The 23,141-nt window shown below is 36.8% G+C and overlaps 1 protein-coding gene and 1 long non-coding RNA gene across 2 annotated transcripts; one reads left to right on the forward strand and one right to left on the reverse strand.

Annotated features, from left to right (window-relative positions):
• Positions 1-10,521: 10,521 nt before the first annotated feature.
• LOC110944803 (leucine-rich repeat extensin-like protein 5) lies at positions 10,522-11,724 on the reverse strand. Its single transcript, XM_022186450.1, has one exon. The coding sequence runs from the start codon at positions 11,722-11,724 to the stop codon at positions 10,522-10,524; it is 1,203 nt and encodes a 400-aa protein (XP_022042142.1).
• An 8,167-nt stretch (positions 11,725-19,891) lies between these two features.
• Positions 19,892-20,555, forward strand: LOC110864023. Its single transcript, XR_002549554.2, has 3 exons — positions 19,892-20,189; positions 20,298-20,372; positions 20,462-20,555. It is a non-coding gene; the product is annotated as an uncharacterized LOC110864023 (long non-coding RNA).
• Positions 20,556-23,141: the final 2,586 nt, after the last annotated feature.

Below are 23,141 nucleotides of genomic sequence, written 5' to 3' on the forward strand. Positions count from 1 at the left end.
ATGATCTCTTAGATCATTGATCTTTTAAGGGTCGAACTTAGTTCATCGCCTTTTTGACAAGAAGTTTATAAATAAAACTATCATTGTCATTGTTACACCTTTGCATATAAGCATACATCTCTAATGGATGTATTGTTGTATACATCATATTGATGTTTATTAGCCATGATTCACATTTATCATATAGGCTACACATAAGTGACTTGGAAAATTCCAAGTACATTTGGAAGCTTGTGTGGTTTCTCGTACCGCACAGCCAGGAATGTTAACATGTTTTCAGATATTAACAGAGATTTATTTTCTTAAAAAGGTTGTACCATCATAGCCATTTTAATATTTTGGCTAGGTTATACCTCTAAGAATTTTCTTTGGCAGATCAATTAAAAATTTAAATGATAAAGCATGATGATGTAATAAAGTACATATTTAAAATCCAAAGAAATTTCATTAAACATTAAACTATTACAAGGTGCCCTAAACGGGTCTTAAAAAAAACATACTGCCCACGCAGGGGCTACAGAAACAGAAATAAGTCCTCGCAGGGACTAGGTACTGAAAATAAAATGTCCTCACAAGGACTTGATTGAAAATAAAATACAAAGTACAATAAACAACTTTCTATTTCTTTTTGCCTTTGATGAGACTTGCAAGGCCCTTAAGAAAGTTGTTATGCTTCTTTTTGGTATCATCTGCTTCACGCTCAACCCTGTCTAACCTCTGCAGTATTTCTTAGGTTTGCTCCTGTTGAGGAGGGGGAGGTTGCTGATATGGTGGGTATTGATATCCCTGTACCGAATATCCAGTTGGGTAAACTAGAGGGTAAGAAGAAGGATAAAGTGCATTATACTGTGCAGCAGTAAGATATGGATCATGGGTTCCATAATCCGTTGGGTATCCAGATGGATTATACCCAGATGAACCTGGGTATGTTGGTATTGGGTTATCAAAACCTACTGGCGGTGGCGGTGGTGCGTAAGAAACCGGCGGAGGATCGTCTTCCGGCACCGCGTGCGAGTGTCCACCCATTTGTGGGTCCTCGGGGATAGGAGGGTAAGAACTTGAACCTTGAGGAGACCTGAACTGAGGTTCTCCTCGCACGGATATTCGTGCATTCCTCCTTCGCCTAAGCGGCTCGGGAGGTGGCTGTTGAGGCGGCTCCTCAACAGGAAGAGGTGGAGGAGTGACAGCTTGAAGGTAAGGCTCATTCAAATGAGGTTGAGCCGGAGAGTTGTGATATGAAGGGGTGAATTCCCATTCATACTTTGACCACCATTCTTTAAATGAATCGGGCCCTTAGTACGACGATCCTTGATATGGAGAACCGCTCGAGATGCTAATAGGGTGGCCCGGTTTTTCGGTTTGTGTTTAAGGGTCCGGGTCGTCGTCCATCTCCATGTCATGAGGAAAGTGATCCTCGGGTCCCAAAGGGTTATAACCCAAAGAGTCGTTGACGTAGTCATTGGGATTAAACTGGGCTGGAGAGTAGGTAGAATCTGAATGATGAAAGGAATGAGAATGCAAAGAATGGTAAGATTGATGGGAATGGTGGGAGTCATGCGAATGATGAGAGTCATGGGAGTGTTGCGAATGCTGGGGCTCGTCTGGAACAGGCGGCACGAATAATGGATGAAAAGAAGGTGATGAGCTCAAAGAGACAGAGTGTCTCGCTGGTTCGAAAGAATGACCCCAATGGTCACGGGAATCTGAACTAGAAAACGACGCAGACGGTGTGCGCCAATGGGAAGGTCCTGCGTGTCCTAACGGTCCACCTCGCATTGGACCTTTTCCTTTGCCTCTCACTCTTGGCGGCATGGTTGATGATTAATCCTGTCAAAACAAGTAAAACAAAAATAAAAAATAAACAACAAAGGAAAGTTAAGAATAAATCCTAGGTCATTGGCCTAGACTCGAAAGTCTAAGGAATGTGCTTATTGTGTCATTGAGATTAAACACAAAAAAGGTTAGTGTTTAATTCACTCAACGTTGGCTCTGATACCAACCTGTCACACCCCGATATTTCCACATATTACTGGTGGGCCCGGCGGGGAGTATCGTGACGTAGTTGATATCATCATTGTGAATACACACAATATAATAGCACAGCGGAAGGCTTGGTAAATAAACTATTATAAACCATAATGTCTGAGTGTCCGAATGAAAGAATATACAGACTGGATTGTAATAAGATCCACAGGCGGATCAAAAATAAATACAAAGAAACAAAATAACAGACTTCAGGTATCTTAGGGATTCGCAAGATCCTCTTATACGACACCTAATAGCTCCAGCCTATTACGAGAGGTACCTGTCAATCAGTCTTTAGAAAATACGTCAGTTTACACTGGTAAATACAATTAACTGACTCTTTTGAAAACATTTATGAAAATTGATTTAAGTGCACATGGCATAAATCATTTATAACTTGGGACAACTATTTAAAGATAATCTTGTATACAGATTTACATGTTTGTCATACAATTGGGGCCGGTTGGAAGACGGTCATGATTAACCAACTCACCACTTATAGAACCCACAAACGAGTTATCCCCAATATGTGGGTTTATATATTATTTAGCATTTGCATCTGTCAGGTGTATGCCTACACCCCGTGCATAGGTCATGGCCATTTTCAAATGAAATGAGCCGAGGATATCCAGGACACGATCGAATTAACCCCCAATATTTATGTTATCAAACAAGACAGATTAAAACGGGTTATGTAAATTTATTAAACCAATTTAAAGTCCCGTAAGGGCATTTTGGTTGTTTTAATACTTATAAAAGAGATTTTATGACAAATTGAAGTTCTGGTCTTTTGTAATCAGTAAAAATATTTAATTTATCTCATTACATCAGTAAGATATTACATATATGTGAGGTTTACCATTTATGACCAAACTATGCCCCGAAAGGGCATTTTGGTCATTTCACATAGGCTTTTAAGGACATTTTTGGAAACCTGAGTTCATAACTTATACCTACTGTAATAATATTTAAATTTGTTTAAAAATTCAGTAGGTAACAAGTCTTAGATGTTAAATATGGTTTTGAACCATACTTTGCACCTAATTCGTGTAAAACTCGCTAATTAACGATAATCAAGATTTTATGTAAATCTGAGATTTTAATCTGTTTTAAATGCTCAAAATAATTTGTTTAATGTATGAAATCAGTAGGAAAAAGTTTGGCATTCAAATCATTTGTTAATCTCATTTTATGCCTAAAAAGGGTATTATCATCATTAACCGAATTACACAAGAACTCTATGTTTTAGACAGATTATAATCTGACCAAAAATCTTAAAATTCCTTAAAATAATATCTTAATAGTAGGTAATGAGTTTTGGTTCAAAATCCAAGTTTAAAGGTGCATTATGCAAGATATCGCAAATTAATTAATAAAAAGCTTCTAATTACGATATCGAGCATATCTTCTATTTGGGACCAAGAACTGATGTCAAATTTTCGGGACAAGTTCGAATATCAGTAGCAAAGGTTTTTGTCCTCTCACATTTCTAAAAATCTCATTTATGTGTCAAAAGGGCATTTACGGCATTTATTAGCATATTAACAAACAAGTGCATATAATTCAAACTACTAAGGACCAAGCAATATAATTCAAGTGCATATACTACTGAATAATGTGGTCCTAATGGAAGTTTAAAACATGGGAGAATTAAGCTTAAACGGGTCAGAACTGAAAGTCAAATCAAAAGTCAAGCTTTTGCAACTTTCGGTTATAGACTGACCTTAGACTGATAATTGTCGGGTTAGGCCTGATTAAACATGTTCTAATATTAATTACCAAGTCATTTGAATGTTAAAATATAATTTAGAACCTTTGTTTTATTAATTTAATTCATTTTTAAATTTTCTGTCCAGTTTGACTTTTTGTCAAACTAGTTTGACCCGACAATTAACTAGTCAAACGAGATAATTAGGAGGTGCCCTTTTAAGGGTTAATCACCTACCTTAATATGGTTCCATAACCACTTTAGTTTCGGTCAATGGCTGGACCATTTGTGATTAAACCGAAAGTCAAAGCTTAATTACGATATGTTTGACTTTTCAGTTTTTAAACTAATTAAAAGGACAAAGCAGGGATTAAAACTCTTACGTCCTTGCTATCTTTTCTACACTTGAAAGTCTTCTCCTAATGCTTGAAAGCTCTAGAAGTGAGTTCTTTGAAAGTTGTTGCAAATGTGAGCATAAGAACTATGAACTAGTGCTCCTTATATACAAAAATCCAAACTCATGGATCAATTGCAGCTGTAATGGGACCTCCTAGGATCACCCCAGGTGTCCTAGTAGTAAAATAAATCCGTCCAACAGCCCCTTGTATCGATTTGGATTGATTAAAGTCGGTTAGAAGCTGAAAACTCATATCTGTCCAAGTTTTTCTGCGCTGGGCACTTCTACGCGGCCCGCGTAGGATTGGTAAAGGGCTTACGCGGCCCACCTGAACCTGCTGTTCAGGTTAAAATACTTTCAAACATGGCAGAATCAGTCCCTGGCCATTATTATATAACTTGATTTTTGGCAATAAAGGCCCTTTTAGTTAGTTTGTAGAGGCTCAAGGATGTATAATCAAACTTCGTTAGGCTCGGTTTCGTTAAATATCACTATAAATGCAAGTTTCATCAAATTGACACTTTTCACCCAAAGTCTTGAAAACTTGCTTAACGATCTCGAAACCACATGAAATTTATACCACTTATTCTTGAGAGTATATTTGAATATTTCGAAACCTCGGGTTCGTTAAAAGGTCACTCAGAGGTAAGAATTAACATGTTGACATGTTTAACCCCTATAGTTTTATAATCTTCAGATTATTTTCACAAACGGCTTCTTATATCCAATTAATCACTCGTTTAAGAATATATTCTTCACGTATGGTCATTCAGAGGCTCAAGTTTGGCATGTTGACACGTTTAGTCCCTTCGCATACATATTTCCATTATTTGTCAATTTTAGTCCTTCAAACTCAATCTTTCACATATTTAGAGTTTAGGACACGTGTCTTTACATAATTGGACACGTTTTTACATGGTGTTACATCCTCACCCTCTTTAAAGAAATCTCAACCCCGAGATTTACTGGAATAAGTGAGGATACTTCTGTCGCATAGTGGACTCAACTTCCCACGTATATTCGGGACCTCTACGAGCATCCCATTTGACCTTTACTATAGGCACATGGTTCCTTCGGAGCTTTTTAACCTGACGATCCTCGATCGATATAGGTCTTTCAACAAATCTCAGGCTTTCATCAATCTGCACGTCTTTATGAGACATAGCTAGCGATTCATCGGCTAGACATTTCTTGAGATTACAGATGTGGAACACATTATGAATTCCACTCAGCTCGTCAGGCAAGTTTAGCTTATATGCTACACTGCCGACACATTCGATAATCTCGAATGGTCCAATATACCTAGGGCTTAACTTGCCCTTCTTACCAAAACGCATCACACCATTCCAGGGTGATACTTTCAGTAAGACTTTATCGCCAACCTCAAACTTTAGAGGTTTACGCCTCTTGTCAGCATAACTTTTCTGCCTATCCCTGGCAGCCTTCAGACGATCGCGAATCTGGACAATCTTGTCCGTCGTTTCAAGGACTATATCAGGTCCTTACAACTGAGCTTCTCCTACTTCTGCCCAACAAACAGGCGTTCTGCATTTCCTACCATATAAGGCCTCAAAAGGTGTAGCCTGAATGCTTGTATGGTAGCTATTGTTATAGGAGAACTCGATCAAGGGTAGGTGATCATCCCAACTACCTCCCAAATCAATAACACACGCTTGAAGCATGTCTTCCAAAGTTTGAATTGTATACTCACTCTGTCCATCTGTCTGAGGATGGTAAGCAGTACTAAAATTCAAACGAGTGCCCAAAGATTGTTGGAAACTTTTCCAAAAGTGTGAGGTGTACCTAGTATCTCTATCAGAGATAATAGACACCGGTACTCCGTGAAGGGATACAATCTTATCCATGTACATCTGGGCTAACTTGTCGGAGTTATGAGTCTCCTTGATGGGTAAGAAATGTGCTGACTTAGTCAGTCTATCAATTATAACCCATATGGCATCATTTCCATGCTTTGTTTTAGGTAACTTGGTTATAAAGTCCATAGTTACCATCTCCCACTTCCATGTGGGAAGTTCTGGCTGTTGAAGCAGACCTGATGGCTTTTGATGTTCAGCTTTAATCTGAGCACAAGTTAGGCACTTAGCTACATATGTGGCAATAGATTTCTTCAAACCTATCCACCAATAATTAGCCTTCAAATCCTGATACATTTTGTCACCTCCAGGGTGAACTGAGTATTTGGAGTTGTGGGCTTCCTGGAGGATTATATCTCGAAGCCCTCCATGAATAGGAACCCAAATTCTTCCATTCAGTCTGAGGATTCCATCCTTATCAGGTGCTAACTGTTCAACAGTTACACCTAACTTTTCATTCGAAAGGTTGGCTTCTGAAATAGCTTCTTTCTGTGCAGCTAATAGCCTTTCATTCAGGCTATTCTTTAGCTCAATGCTCTTGGCATTGATCCTGATTGGTTTGACTCTTTCCTTCGGGCTTAGAGCATCGGCGACCATATTCGCTTTACCTAGATGGTAGCGAATTTCGCAATCATAATCATTTAGAGTTTCCATCCAGCGACGCTGTCTCATATTGAGATCCTTTTGATTGAATAAGTGTTGGAGACTTTTGTGATCCGAATAGATAACACATTTAGTTCCATATAAATAATGTCTCCATAACTTAAGTGCGAATACAACGGCACCCAATTCCAAATTGTGAGTGTTGTAATTCTTTTCATGCACTTTCAAGTTGTCGTGATGCATGGGCAATCACCTTGCCTCGCTGCATGAGTACACAACCCATACCGGTGTGTGAAGCATCACAATATACAACAAACTCTTCAACTCCTTTGGGTAAGGATAATACCGGAGCATTTCTCAATTTTTGCTTAACAATCTCAAAAGATTCTTGTTGTTTTGGACCCCAATCAAATTTCACATTCTTACGGGTCAAAGAAGTTAACGGTACGGCTATCCTTGAGAAGTTTTCAATGAATCTTCTATAATATCCAGCTAAACCCAGAAAGCTGCAAATTTCTGTTGGCGTCTTCGGTGCTTCCCAATTCATGATGGCTTCTATCTTGGCGGGATCTACTTGGATGCCACGCTCACTAACAACATGTCCAAGGAATTAGACTTTACGAAGCCAGATTTCGCATTTGGAGAATTTAGCATACAGCTTCTCCTGTCGAAGCAATCCTAAGATACATCGAAGGTGCTTCTCGTGATCGACTTGGCTACGGGAATAGATAAGTATGTCATCTATGAAGACGATGACAAACTTATCTAAGTATGGTTTGCAGACTCTATTTATGAGGTCCATGAATGCTGCTGGCGCATTAGTGAGCCCAAAAGGCATCACTAAAAACTCGTAGTGTCCATACCTTGTTCTGAATGCTGTCTTTGGTACATCTTCAGTTCTAACCTTAAGTTGATGATACCCAGATCTCAAATTAATCTTCGAGAAATAGCTTGCCCCTTGGATTTGATCGAATAAGTCGTCGATCCTGGGCAAAGGATAACGATTCTTGATTGTTACCTTATTTAATTCACGATAATCAATGCATAAACACATTGATCCATCCATTTTTTTCACAAACAATATTGGAGCTCCCCAAGGCGAAGATCTGGGTTGAATGAAACCTTTTTCCAGTAAAAATTGAGTTCTGAGCTCTTTCATTTCAGTAGGCGCTAGACGATAAGGAGCTCGTACAATAGGTGCAGACCCTGGTAGAACGTCTATCCTGAACTCTACTTGCCTCTCAGGAGGTAATCCAGGTAACTCGTCAGGAAAGACGTCAGGATACTCAGAGATGATTGGAATGTCTTCAATCTTAGGCTTCGGATCATTCACAGTCACTTGTACCATATAGATGACACATCCGCTCTTCAAACACTGGGATACCTTGAGAATAGACACATTGTTGGGCAACCCATATTGTGTATCTCCTTGAATAGTGACAGATTCACCAGAAGGGGTTTTGATAATAACTAGCTTTTTATCACAGGCAATTTGGGCTTGGTTTTGCGACAACCAATCCATGCCCAAAACTATATCAAACCCAGCCAATTTCATTGGCAAGAGGGATAGCGGGATATAATGATTCTTAATGGATATAAAGCATCCATCAAGAAGAGTTGAAGGTGTTTCTAAGGTACCATCGGCAAGCTCTACCTCATATTTTATGTCTAGAGTCTTAATAGGCAAATTCAATAACTTACAGAACTTATGGTCTACAAAAGACTTATCAGCACCAGAATCAAATAAGACTCTAGCATAGTTATTATTAATGAGGAAGGTACCTGTTATGACGTTCTCGTCGTTCACCGCTTCCCTTGCGTTCATCTGAAAGACTCTCGCATTCGTTTTCTTCGCCTCCCCGGGCTTCTTAGCATTCTTGGGGAAATTGGTTTTGATGTGCCCCTTTTCATTGCAACCGTAGCAGGTTGCATCCTTGATGTTTCGGCACTCAACAGACTTGTACCCTTTCTTCTTGCAAATCCCACATGGTTTGGCCTGTGGGTCTTGGTTGCACATTCCAAAGTGCCTTTTGTTGCATGTTTTGCACCTGGGCTTGTCACTTGACTGCCCCTTCTTGGAACCAAAGTTCCCTTTGCTTTTCTTGTTTGACTGAGGAGACTTGTCTTCCTCCCTCTTCCTCTTCCCATCATCGGTAGCTTTCTTCGCCCTACTCCTCACAACATCTAGATTAAGGGACAAAGATAGATCCATAGCAGATCTATATGTGGCAGGCTTAGAAGCCTTAACATTCCCTTTCACTTCAGGGGCCAAACCACCGATGAAACGCGCGATGCATTTAGGTTTAGGGGTGACCAAGTATGGTACAAGTCTCAATATCGAGTTGAACCTGGTCACAATGGACCTACAATCCATATCCTTCATTACCAAAGTGAGGAATTCAGTCTCTATCCTCTCGACTTCATGTTGAGGAAAATAAATGTCCTTCACCAAATCAACAAACTTGCTCCATGAAAGGTTGTACAAAGGGACCTTTCCAGTGGCGTGCACTAATGATTTCCACCAAGTGAGGGCATCGCCCTTAAAAGATTGAGACACAAACTTCACTATGTCTTCCTTAGCACATCCACTGATGTTTATCACGGTCTCCATTTCATCTAACCATTTCATGCAATCGATTGCCCCCTTTTCTCCTGTGAAATCCCTCGGTTTACAGGAGACAAAGTATTTATAGGTACAACCCTTGGTGTACCTGGGAGTCAGTTCGAGGACAATCTGCTTCTGAGGTTCACTTCTCTTATTAGACGAGTGTTGAGACTCGTTCTTCTCCAGTGTATGCGAATGAGATAGGGACTTTGAATGAGTTTTGGACCGAACAACACTCGGTTCCTTGAACTTATTATCCACAGCCTGAGCAACTGTTGTGGTTATCATTGCTTGCAATTCAGCACCAGTGATATTAATCCTGGTATTGTTGTTTTCTTCCACGGGATGATTGTTTGCTTCATCAGAGCCAGCCATGATTCGTGTACTATATCAAACAATAATAATATATTTAAATTATATAATGAATCATCGCATTGATGATTAGATGGTCAAGGTATTATTAAACCATATAGACCATTTTAAATAAATTAATTCAATCATGATTTGCCTAGGCTATAACATAACCATTATAAGCAATCAATAGGATATAATCCTTTATATTTATTAGACAGGGGATATAGATCACAACTGTCAATGTCATGAAAGACATTTTTATTTAGCATAAGGCTCGTCTCGAAGGACATTTAGATGGCACAAAAGGCCTTGTCACAAGGACGATCAAAACATAACCAATGATCTCTTAGATCATTGATCTTTTAAGGGTCGAACATAGTTCATCGCCTTTTTGACAAGAAGTTTATAAATAAAACTATCATTGTCATTATTACACCTTTGCATATAAGCATACATCTCTAATGGATGTTTTGGTGTATACATCATATTGATGTTTATTAGCCATGATTCATATTGATCATATAGGCTACACATAAGTGACTTGGAAAAATCCAAGTACATTTGGAAGCTTGTGTGGTTTCTCGTACCGCACAGCCAGGAATGTTAACATGTTTTCAGATGTTAACAGAGATTTATTGTCTTAAAAAGGTTGTACCATAATAGCCATTTTAATATTTTGGCTAGGTTATACCTCTAAGAATTTTCTTTGGCAGATCAATTAAAATTTTAAATGATAAAGCATGATGATATAATAAAGTACATATTTAAAATCCAAAGAAATTTCATTAAAGATTAAACTATTACAAGGTGCCCTAAACGGGTCTTAAAAAAACATACTGCCCACGCAGGGGCTACAGAAACAGAAATAAGTCCTCGCAGGGACTAGGTACTGAAAATAAAATGTCCTCACATGGACTTTATTGAAAATAAAATACAAAGTACAATAAACAACTTTCTATTTCTTTTTGCCTTTGATGAGGCTTGCAAGGCCCTTAAGAAAGCTGTTATGCTTCTTTTTGGTAAAATCTGTTTCACGCTCAACCCTGTCTAACCTCTGTAGTATTTCTTGGGGTTGCTCCTGTTGAGGAGGGGGAGGTTGCTGATATGGTGGGTATTGATACCCCTGCACCGGATATCCAGTTGGGTAAACTGGAGGGTAAGAAGAAGGATAAAGTGCATTATACTGTGCAGCAGTAAGATATGGATCATGGGTTCCATAATCCGTTGGGTGTCCAGATGGATTATACCCAGATGAACCTGGGTATGTTGGTATTGGGTTATCAAAACCCACTGGCGGTGGCGGTGGTGCGTAAGAAACCGGCGGAGGTTCGTCTTCCGGCACCTCGTGCGAGGGTCCACCCATTTGTGGGTCCTCGGGGATAGGAGGGTAAGAACTTGAACCTTGAGGAGAACTCAACCGAGGTCCTCCTCGCACGGATATTCGTGAATTCCTCCTTCGCCTAAGCGGCTCGGGAGGTGGCTGTGGTGGCTGTTGAGGCGGCTCCTCAACAGGAAGAGGTGGGGGAGTGACAGCTTGAAGGTAAGGCTCATTCAAAGGAGGTTGAGCCGGGGAGTTGTGATATGAAGGGGTGAATTCCCATTCATACATTGACCACCATTCTTTAAATGAATCAGGCCCTTGGTACGGCGATCCTTGATATAGAGAACCGCTCGAGATGCTAATAGGGTGGCCCGGCGTTCCGGTTTGCATTTCAGGGTCCGGGTCGTCGTCCATCGCCATGTCCTGAGGAAAGTGATCCTCGGGTCCCAAAGGGTTGTAACCCAAAAAGTCGTTGACGTAGTCATTGGGATTAAACTGGGCTGGAGAGTAGGTAGAATCCGAATGATGAAAGGAATGAGAATGCAAAGAATGGTAAGATTGATGGGAATGGTGGGAGTCATGCGAATGACGAGAGTCATGGGAGTGTTTCGAATGATGGGGCTCGTCTGGAACAGGTGGCACGAATGATGGATGAAAAGAAGATGATGAGCTCAAAGAGACAGAGTGTCTCGCTGGTTCGAAAGAATGACCCCAATGGTCACGGGAATCTGAACTCGAAAACGACGCAGACGGGGTACGCCGATGGGAAGGTCCTGCGTGTCCTGACGGTCCACCTCGCATTGGACCTTTTCCTTTGCCTCTCACTCTTGGCGGCATGGTTGATGATTAATCCTGTCAAAACAAGTAAAACAAAAATAAAAAATAAACATCAAAGGAAAGTTAAGAATAAATCCTAGGTCATTGGCCTAGACTCGGAAGTCTAAGGAATGTGCTTATTGTGTCATTGAGATTAAACACAAAAAAGGTTAGTGTTTAATTCACTCAACGTTGGCTCTGATACCAACCTGTCACACCCCGACATTTCCACATATTACCGGTGGGCCCTGCGGGGAGTATTTGTGATGTAGTTGATATCATCATTGTCAATACACACAATATAATAGCACAGCGGAAGGCTTGGTAAATAAACTATTACAAACCATAATGTCTGAGTGTCCGAATGAAAGAATATACAGACTGGATTGTAATAAGATCCACAGGCGGATCATAAATAAATACAAAGAAACAAAATAACAGACTTTAGGTATCTTAGGGATTCGCAAGATCCTCTTATACGACACCTAATAGCTCCAGCCTATTACGAGAGGTACCTGTCAATCAGTCTTTAGAAAATACGTTAGTTTACACTGGTAAATACAACTAACTGACTCTTTTGAAAACATTTATGAACATTGATTTAAGTGCACATGGCACAAATCATTTATAACTTGGGACAATTATTTAAAGATAATCTTGTATACAGATTTACATGTTTGTCATACAATTGGGGCCGGTTGGAAGCCGATCATGATTAACCGACTCAACACTTATAGAACCCACCAAGGAGTTATCCCCAATATGTGGGTTTATATATTATTTAGCATTTGCATCTGTCAGATGTATGCCTACACCCCGTACATAGGTCGTGGCCATTTTCAAATGAAATGAGCCGAGGATATCCAGGACACGGTCGAATTAACCCCCAATGTTTATGTTAGCAAACAAGACAAATTAAAACGGGTTATGTAAATTTATTAATCACAATCCGATTAAATGATTTCATACCCGACCAACTGGTATTATTATAATACCATATCCCAAGCCCGTATAAGGAAAATAAGTTAAAAGTATTTACCTGAGCAAATGTGAAAGGTAACTCAGCAGTATAAATCCTAAAGCTTTATGATGGTACCTTCTACTGGATGCTACTTAATCTGTATAGAAGGTTTAATAACCTATTAGGATGCTAACGGGTCTTTAGTTAAGTCAAAGATTTAGACCGGCTAGCTAGAAAGAAACTCTACGGTTCTAAACGCTAGATTAAGCGGAGACCGGAATAGAATGTGGTTTAGACCCGACAAGCTTGGATACTTGTATAATTTGGGGAAACTAATCATATTCTGGAATTTGAGGATTTAATGATAAGGTTAAACCCGTTTCGGCTATTTTACGTAAACTAGTCACATAAACCGATCCGAAAGCATAAATGCGTAACGGGTAACCAAATGAATTATATACAGGTCTTAAATGTTATTATGCTTAAAATATGTTAATACATCAGTAGGATGATAACATATATGCCCAAAAAGTAATTTAAACCAATTTAAGTCCCGTAAGGGCATTTTGGTAATTTTAATACTTATAAAAGAGATTTTATGACAAACTGAAGTTCTGGTCTTTTGTAATCAGTAAAAATATTTAATTATCTCATTACATCAGTAAGATATTACATATATGTGAGGTTTACCATTTATGACCAAACTATGCCCCGAAAGGGCATTTTGGTCATTTCACATAAGCTTTTAAGGACATTTTTGGAAACCTGAGTTCATAACTTATGCCCGCTGTAATAATATTTAAATTTGTTTAAAAATTCAGTAGGTAACAAGTCTTAGATGTTAAATATGGTTTTGAACCATACTATGCACCTAATTAGTGTAAAACTCGCTAATTGACGACAATCAAGATTTTATGTAAATCTGAGATTTTAATTAGTTTTAAATGCTCAAAATAATTTATTTAATGTATGAAATCAGTAGGAAAAAGTTTGGCATTCAAATCATTTGTTAATCTCATTTGATGCCTAAAAAGAGTATTATTGTCATTAACCGAATTACACAAGAACTCTATGTTTTAGACAGATTATAATCTGACCAAAAATCTTAAAATTCCTTAAAAATATTATCTTAATAGTAGGTAATGAGTTTTGGTTCAAAATCCAAGTTTTAAGGTGCATTATGCAAGATATCGCAAATTAATTAATAAAAAGCTTCTAATTACGATATCAAGCATAACTTCTATTTGGGACCAAGAACTGATGTCAAATTTTCGGGACAAGTTTAAATATCAGTAGCAAAGGTTTTTGTCCTCTCACATTTCTAAAAATCTCATTTATGTGTTAAAAGGGCATTTACGGCATTTATAAGCATATTAACAAACAAGTGCATATAATTCAAACTACTAAGGACCAAGCAATATAACTCTAGAGGGTTATACTACTGAATAATGTGATCCTAATGGAAGCTTAAAGCATGGGAGAATTAAGCTTAAACGGGTCAGAACTGAAAGTCAAAGCTAAAGTCAAGCTTTTGCGACTTTCGGTTATAAACTGACCTTAGACTGATAATTGTCGGGTTAGGCCTGATTAAACATGTTCTAATATTAATTACCAAGTCATTAGAATGTTAAAATATAATTTAGAACCTTTTTTATTAATTTAATTCATTTTTAAATTTTCTGTCCAGTTTTAAGGGTTAATTCATTTTGTCAAACTAGTTTGACCCGACAATTAACTAGTCAAACGAAAAAAATAGGAGGTGCCCTTTTAAGGGTTAATCACCTACCTTAATATGGTTCCATAACCACTTTCGTTTCGGTCAGTGGCTGGACCATTTGTGATTAAACCGAAAGTCAAAGCTTAATTACGATATGTTTGACTTTTCGGTTTTTAAACTAATTAAAAGGACAAAGCAGGGATTAAAACTCTTACAAATGGTCCTTGCTATCTTTTCTACACTTGAAAGTCTTCTCCTAATGCTTGAAAGCTCCAGAAGTGAGTTCTTTGAAAGTTGTTGCAAATGTGAGCATAAGAACTATGAACTAGTGCTCCTTATATACAAAAATCCAAACTCATGGATCAATTGCAGCTGTAATGGGACCTCCTAGGATCACCCCAGGTGTCCTAGTAGTAAAATAAATCCGTCCACCAGCCCCTTGTATCGATTTGGATTGATTAAAGTCGGTTAGAAGCTGAAAACTCACACCTGTCCAAGTTTTTCTGCGCTGGGCACTTCTACGCGGCCCGCGTAGGATTGGTAAGGGGCTTACGCGGCCCGCCTGAACCTGCTGTTCATGTTAAAATACTTTCAAACATGGCAGAATCAGTCCCTGGCCATTATAAACCTTATATAACTTGATTTTTGGCAATAAAGGCCCTTGTAGTTAGTTTGTAGAGGCTCAAGGATGTATAATCAAACTTCGTTAGGCTCGGTTTCGTTAAATATCACTATGAATACAAGTTTCATCAAATTGACACTTTTCACCCAAAGTCTTGAAAACTTGCTTAACGATCTCGAAATCACGTGAAATTTATACCACTTATTCTTAAGAGTATATTTGAATATTTCGAAGCCTCGGGTTCGTTAAAAGGTCACTCAGAGGTAAGAATTAACATGTTGACACGTTTAACCCCTGTAGTTTTATAATCTTCCGATTATTTTCACAAACGGCTTCTTATATCCAATTAATCACTTGTTTAAGAATATATTCTTCACGTATGGTCATTCAGAGGCTCAAGTTTGGCATGTTGACACTTTTAGTCCCTTCGCATACATATTTCCATTGTTTGTCAATTTTAGTCCTTCAAACTCAATCTTTCACATATTTAGAGTTTAGGACCCGTGTCTTTACATAATTGGACACGTTTTTACGCGGTGTTACAAAAATCGACGGGAAAAGGAACTCCAAAGAAGACAGTATGCATTAAATGAGGTGATAAGAAAGGCATCTCCGGCTGGCATAGTACTGCCCAGCCGGTGACATTAAATGAAGGCGATCATCTTCCCGTTGGGGCTCAGACACGTGTCTGAGTTCCCCTATGGTGCTCAGAAACCGTTAGATCATCTCGGAAATATCCCACATGCAAGATAAGGCCTCTTGGTTATATAAGGAAGGTAAGAGACGATCAAAAGGGCAAGTCCGAGGTATCTCACTTAATGCTTCATTCCCTCATTTACTCTCATAATATTCACACAATAAATACACACACACACACATCTGATCCACACCATAGAGGAACATTCCGGTGATCATATTCATCGGAATAAGCTTCTCATACTCTCCGGCAAGTTTACTTACTCTCACGCCGAAGCTTGGTCACGGATCCCCCCTCCGGGGTCCCCCGTGACGAGGCTAACGGTTTCCTTTTTTGTAGCAAACAAAGGCTGAGATATTCCAACGTCAGCGAAGACCCTCTTGAACGTCATCCGGGATTTGGGTATTCGACAATTTCCTTTTAGAAAAAAGAAAAAAATAGAAAAAAAACAAAACAAAAAAGTTTATATAACAAAAAAAGCTTGTATATACCTACATACACTACCCAAGAAACCCTTGGAAAAACCGTGACCCCAGTCCCTTCTACCCCCACCCCACTTGTATTACTATTGTTACACGTAGAATAACAGTGAATAAGGAGTCAGTGATTCATTATATCGTTGATAATTGTCCACACAGTAGAAGTTTGATACAATTGGGGTGGGTGGGGGACAAACACATGATCCTAATATTCCAATGTGCATGTCCTGAGGCCAATTCTAATTCTTCAAATATATAGTTTATATGATACAATATAAAGTTGTATAATTATTCATGATTCGACAACTATGTTACTTGGTCCCGACAAAATATTGCGCCTAAGTCAGCTCTTTCAATGAAGGCGGATCCATGTAAAAAGTTTTTCTGAGATGTGTTTATGTATGTATATAGCATTTCATGTGACACCGTATATTTTCAACAATAGCACGCTCAATACAAAGATAATTTGAGGGGATTTTATGTGATTATTATTGTACGTATTTCTTAATCTGGTTACTGGTGGCCGGTCATTCTCATGATGTACAACACAACATAACATGACAAGCTCAGTATTTGTTTTCAAAATAGATGAAGGAATTCGATGGAAAATCAACAAAGGAAAAAGACACCTGATATAGTACTAGTGGCGGTCCAGCTTTGATCAAGATTTTATCCATTTATATAGCGAGCGTATGATGGTCACCAAGGAATAATACTGACCGAGACAAAAGAAAAGCCTTGTGATGTATATTGGCTGTGAAATGATAATCTTGAATATATTGTGATGGTGGTTAAGTTGCTATCGGCACAATCAATCATACGAGATGACAGGGAAGAATATATATATATATATATATATATATATATATATATATATATATATATATATATATTTATCGTCGAATTTTGAAAAAGTAACCTAACAAAAGTATGGTATATTTATATAAATTGATAAGGAAAGGTAGGAAAAGTGGGATGAAAATGGAAAGAGTGGCGGAGGATCTTCATTGGCTGGAATTGTTATATATAAGAACCCATGTATTACACAGGTTGAATAAATGTAATTTTATATATTGAATAATTAAAAAATTATATTTTTATGAACCTCATACATTGTACGGGTTAAATAAATGTAATTTTATATATCAAATAATAAAAAAAATATATCTTTAAAAACCATGTGTATCACATAGATTAGATAAATGTAATTTTGTATACTAAATATTAAAAATGCTGTATCGTTAAAAAAACCCGTGTATAATCGGGTTAAATAAATCTATCAAATAATAAAAAAATTACATCCTTAAAAACCTCGTATGTTACACGTGTTGAATAGATCTAAAAAGAGTTATATCTTTAAAAACCATGTGTATTACACATATTGAATAAATGTAATTTTGTATATTAAATACTAAAACGTCGTATCTTTAAAAAACCCGTGTATAGTTGGGTTGAAAAATCTACCAAATAATAAAAACATTATATCCTTAAAAACCCCGTGTATTACACGTGTTGAATAAATATAATTTTACATAGCAAATGATAAAAAGTTGTATCTTTAAAACTTCGTGTATTACACAGGTTATATAAATGTAATTTTGGATAGTAAATAATAAAAAAAAAGTTATATTTTTTGAAACCCCGCATTTTACACGTGTTGAATAAATATAATTTTGTATACCAAATAATAAAAAAAAGTTATATTTTTAATAAATTAGGATAACATTTAATATTAATTTATTATTTATATATTTAATATAAGATAAGTAGGAAAGAGAGGTATTTGTTTTAAAAATATATTAAATTAACAATTTAGATTTGAGGATAATATTTTATTAAAGTATGATAAGATTTAATATTAATTTATTATTTATTATTTATTTAGTTAATATAAGATAAGTATAGATTTGAGAATACTTTCAATGAATGTCACGTGTTCAAAACTTGGTTTTGATTATAGTAGATAGATCTATATTATTGTTAAAATTAAATAAATCGTTTGTTTATCTAAATGCTTTAATATTAAATTAATATAATAATAGAATAATGTGAGTAATTGAAGAGTAATCCTTGTCTATTAGGCTAAAGGGTGTTGGGGTCATGGTTGAGACATGATTCGCCACGTAGAAACATGAATCGAAGGCTATACCACCTTCTTCCTTAATCCACCATTGTTTGCATGAATTAAACCATGGCAACCATAGTCCTTCTTTCCATTTTTCAAGTAACCATTTCTTTTTTCCTCACATAAAGATAAATTAAAATAAATAAGGGGATAATGGTTTGGGTCATGACCACACCCTTAGGGTAGTGATTTTGGATTGTGGATTAAAGGTAGATGACATGGCACTGACGTGAAAGGTCATGGTGGTCATGAGGGTTATGACCACACCCTATAGCCTTAGCATTTTGAAGATAATAGAATAATGTGACTAATTGAAGAGTAATCCTTGTCCATTAGCATTTTGAAGGAAAAAGAGAACATAAAGTTCACTATAGCATTTTGAAGAAAAGAGAACATAAAGTTCACTACATACTTCTCCGTAAAATTCCGTTGTCGTTGGTTGGTATAAAAGAAAAAACATAAAGTTATATTTTTGAAGGGAAATTATAGTTTTTTCTTAAATATGATTTTGTTTGAGAACAACAATATGTAAATTTTTATGATTAAAAATACATGGTTCTACACTTCCACAGTTCCACCATCATCTATGAAACTTGATTATTAACAAGTTTATAAACTCCACTATGGATAGTGATCAAATAAAAATACAGGTAAATCTTATTTATTAAGGAGAATAAGATAACTAAGAATACGATGACCGGTTTTCGAATTATTTAGAGTCAACGGACAATGAGCTTGTGCCCACCCTTTGTTGTTCATTGCTGTTTTCTAAGAATAATATGTTTTATCATGATATGAATCTTGAATAAATTCAAGTGAATAGGGGATGGTTCAAATGAAAACCACTTTTAACGCGAAAACTCGAAAACTAACTAAAAAAAGCCTAAAAAACACACAAAATTTTTTTTTTTTTTTTTTCAATTTTTTTAATAAAAATCGCTAGTTTTTATATATAAAAAAAAACTTTTTTTCAAAAAAAAAAAAAAAAAAAAAAAATTTGTGTAGTGCACATGTGTAATAATACACATGTGTAGTACACAGACACATGTGCAGTATTACACATGTGCACTACACAAAAAAATTTTTTTTTTTTTTTTTTTTGAAATTTTTTTTTTTTTTAATAAAAAAACCTGCGAAAATTTGATTGAAAAAAAAAAATTTTTAAAAAAAAATTTTTTTGCATGTTTTTTTGGCTTTTTTTAATTAGTTTTCGAGTTTTCGCGTTAACTAGTGGTTTTCATTTGAACCTTCCCCCAAGTGAATATATGTGTATATATACACACACTCACACACATGTATATATACGGAAGAAAATAGTTGAAATGCAATCTTGTTAATCTCTCCTGAAATTCACACACTCACACACCTGTTTTTATGAGATAATACATAACAAAATAGATCATTTGTTTTCCAATCCTAAAACTATTAAAATATAAGAAAATAGTTGAAATGCAATTTTGTTCATCTCTCCTGAAATCTACCTATTATACTAAAAAAATACACTTAATGCCACATGTCATTTTCTTAAACAATCATTTATTGATGTGGCATGTCTCTTTGAGCAGATAATTGGTACATGGGCGGGAATTTGTTTTCCCCTCTCTCCAGTGCCATCCCCTTTGTTCTCTCTATTAAAAAACCTCTGATCTTCTCAAATCTTCTCCTGTACTCCTCCTATATATCTCTACTACTACTGCGCTTCCTCATATCATATTTGATCTTCAACATTTTCTCTTCATCTCAATCCACTTCGTGCTTCCTTCATTCTTGAAGATCAATTGCATCAATACTTTATATTTGATCTTCAGATCTTCAGATATAGGTGGGATCTAGGGTTTTTACGGTCAACAATTTCATTTCTACCGTTGCTGCAGTTCAGATACAGGTGGGATCTAGGGTTTCTATACCTCAATTCTTCCTCTCTTACTCGATTATACATTTTCTTTGCCCTATGCTCGATCAATTGACTTATTTCTGTTCTTTTTTTTTTCAGTTCAAATGGAGGCTCTGCTCATCACAACTGTTGATACTGAATGAAGATGTGCATCTGATTGTAATGAAGAAACAGGTTTGTTTTCGATTATCTGTATTCTGAGTTGAAATCTTCTATTCTTTGTAACGTGATTTGGTTTGTAACTATGTTGCTTTGATGAGCAGAGCCGAGAGTTAGGGCAAACTTAAAGAGAGATCGAGCAGGTAAATCATGCCAGAAGTCACCATATGCCCCTTCCTTTAATGTAAAATTTGTTACAAATTAGGGTTAATTTTGATACTACCAAGTTTAGGGTTACACACCAAATCGTGGTTTAGAATTTGAGATTGGCTCTATTAATGTTATTAATCAAGTAAACCAGAGTTCATTTGATTGAAACTAAAATGACAAGGTTTTTGGCTGAGATAAGTATGAAATTTGTTGTTTGAACTACGTTATGTTACTGAGATAAGTAATTAGGTTGTTTTATTGGCACAGGTTTTGTGTGCATGATTTTGAATGGACGGCTTCCTTGCCATCTGCTCACTGTTTCATGTTTTATTGGCAAAGGCTTTGTTTTATTGGTAGATTTGTGTATATAATAGTTAAGCCTAACTCTTTGGTACGCAAATACACATAAAGAAAGATGTGGTAGATTTATGTAAACAAAGATTGGTTGTTGCTTATCTATTAACCCGAGAACTGAACCGATCGTTGAATATGTGCTTTATATGTCTAAAGATAATTGTGATAAAAGTAAATGTGTTTTATGTGTTTAGATAGAATGTGTTTGTATGCCTATTTTGTAAATTCTTAAATAAATATTGTAATTTCACAAGTGATTTTACAAGAGTATATCGGCTAAATATGCATCATCGTAACACTCATTGAAGTCGGGGTACATAGACATGAATTTTGATGTATGATGTTGGACAGATATGGCATTATGCATAGTGATGAGACTGGTTATGGTGGAAAGATGCCCGAACTTGGAGACCGAGTATGTGCAATCCTCAACTTTAGCCAACAGGTATGATTACAAGTTACAACTTATACACAACTAGAACTCTCCTATCTGTTTTGTATATTTGTGGATAACTATTTCATGTGCTCTTAGGGTTCATGAATTTTCTATCTTCGAGAATTTATGGGTCATCATTATTGAAGATATGATATATCTGATATGTGTCAAAGAGCTTGCATAACTTATTAAATTAACGAATACCAAAGAACTGTAATTGCATTTTCTTGATCTTGAACAGGTTCCACTAAAGGTTAAAACTTGAATATCATCCCATCAATTAACATACCTCTGAAGTCATATTTGTTTTCCTTTTTTTTATATAATCCTTTTTTAATTAATTTTGCAGATAGGGCAATTGAGGTAAAAAAGATTTCCATATGTGCACAATTTATACGGTTTAGATGATACATGTTCAAGGTAATAAGAAGAAACGCTCTGTTGAATTAGCAACCAGTTAGAGACTTTTGCTTGAAACATGGATATGTCGGTGATGTTGTCGAGGAGTGTCAGGAAATTCTTAGTGATAGCATCTTCTTATACTCCTCGACAATGTCACCGACCCCTCTTAAAAATTCCATCAAAACTCTCTCACTGGTTGCTTCTACAACAGAGGGTTTCCTTTTGTTACCTGAACCTGTATCATCTCAACTTGGTTCGATGTTGCATAGCATGGATGACGAGTGCGCTGTTTTCTTCTTGCAACCTGTTATGCAGCCATGAGAACCACAATACCTATTCTGAGCCCTGTGTTAATTGGTCATAAGGTACTTTTAATAATGATGTTGGCGTCCCGAGTTTGATTTCCGGCTGTGATGACTTTGGTTAAAAAAAGAAAACTTGGTTCGATGTTGCATAGCATGGATGGCGACTGCGCTGTTTTCTTCTTGCAACCTGTTATGCAGCCATGAGAACCACAATACCTATTCTGAGCCCTGTGTTAATTGGTCATAAGGTATTTTTAATAATGATGTTGGCGTCCCGAGTTTGATTTTCCGGCTGTGATGACTTTGGTAAAAAAAAACTTGGTTTGATGTTGCATAGCATGGATGGCGAGTGCGCTGTTTTCTTCTTACAACCTGTTATGCAGCCATGAGAACCACAGTACCTATTCTGAGCCTTGTGTTAATTGGTCATAAGGTATTTTTAAATGATGTTGGCAACGACACCCTACCTCCAGGCATTGTCGGTATATGTAACTGTAACTTATATTTGTTCGTTCCGTCCCGATTTTGGTTTCCGGATGTGATGACTTTTGTAAAAAAAACTGTGTTCGAGGTTGGATAGCAAGGAAGGCTACTGCCCTGTTTGCTACCATTAAGGTATTACACAGCCATTAGAAGTCATTTTTATTTGTACATGGGATCCGACGCTAATTATTATGTTAATATTTTTCAGTTTAAATATTTATTTGGCATAATTATTTTACCAATTCTTCATTTGCAGTGCATTTGTGATTGATTTGAAAGCTATATTCAGTCGTTGCTTCCCGAGTTTGATTTTCCGGCTGTGATGACTTTGGTAAAAAAAAAAACTTGGTTCGATGTTGCACAGCATGGATGGCGAGTGCGTTTTTTTCTTCTTGCAACCTGTTATGCAGCTATGAGAACCACAATACCTATTCTGAGCCTATTGTTAATTGGTCATAAGGTATTTTTAATAATGATGTTGGCAACGACACCCTACCTACAGGCATTGTCGGTATATGGAACTGTAACTTATATTTGTTCGTTCCGTCCCGAGTTCGGTTTCCGGATGTGATGACTTTTGTAAAAAAAACTGTGTTCGAGGTTGGATAGCAAGGAAGGCTACTGCACTGTTTGCTACCGTTAAGGTATTACGCA

Source organism: Helianthus annuus, chromosome 6 (genome assembly GCF_002127325.2).
Source record: "Helianthus annuus cultivar XRQ/B chromosome 6, HanXRQr2.0-SUNRISE, whole genome shotgun sequence".
NCBI classification, from domain to species: domain Eukaryota; kingdom Viridiplantae; phylum Streptophyta; class Magnoliopsida; order Asterales; family Asteraceae; genus Helianthus; species Helianthus annuus.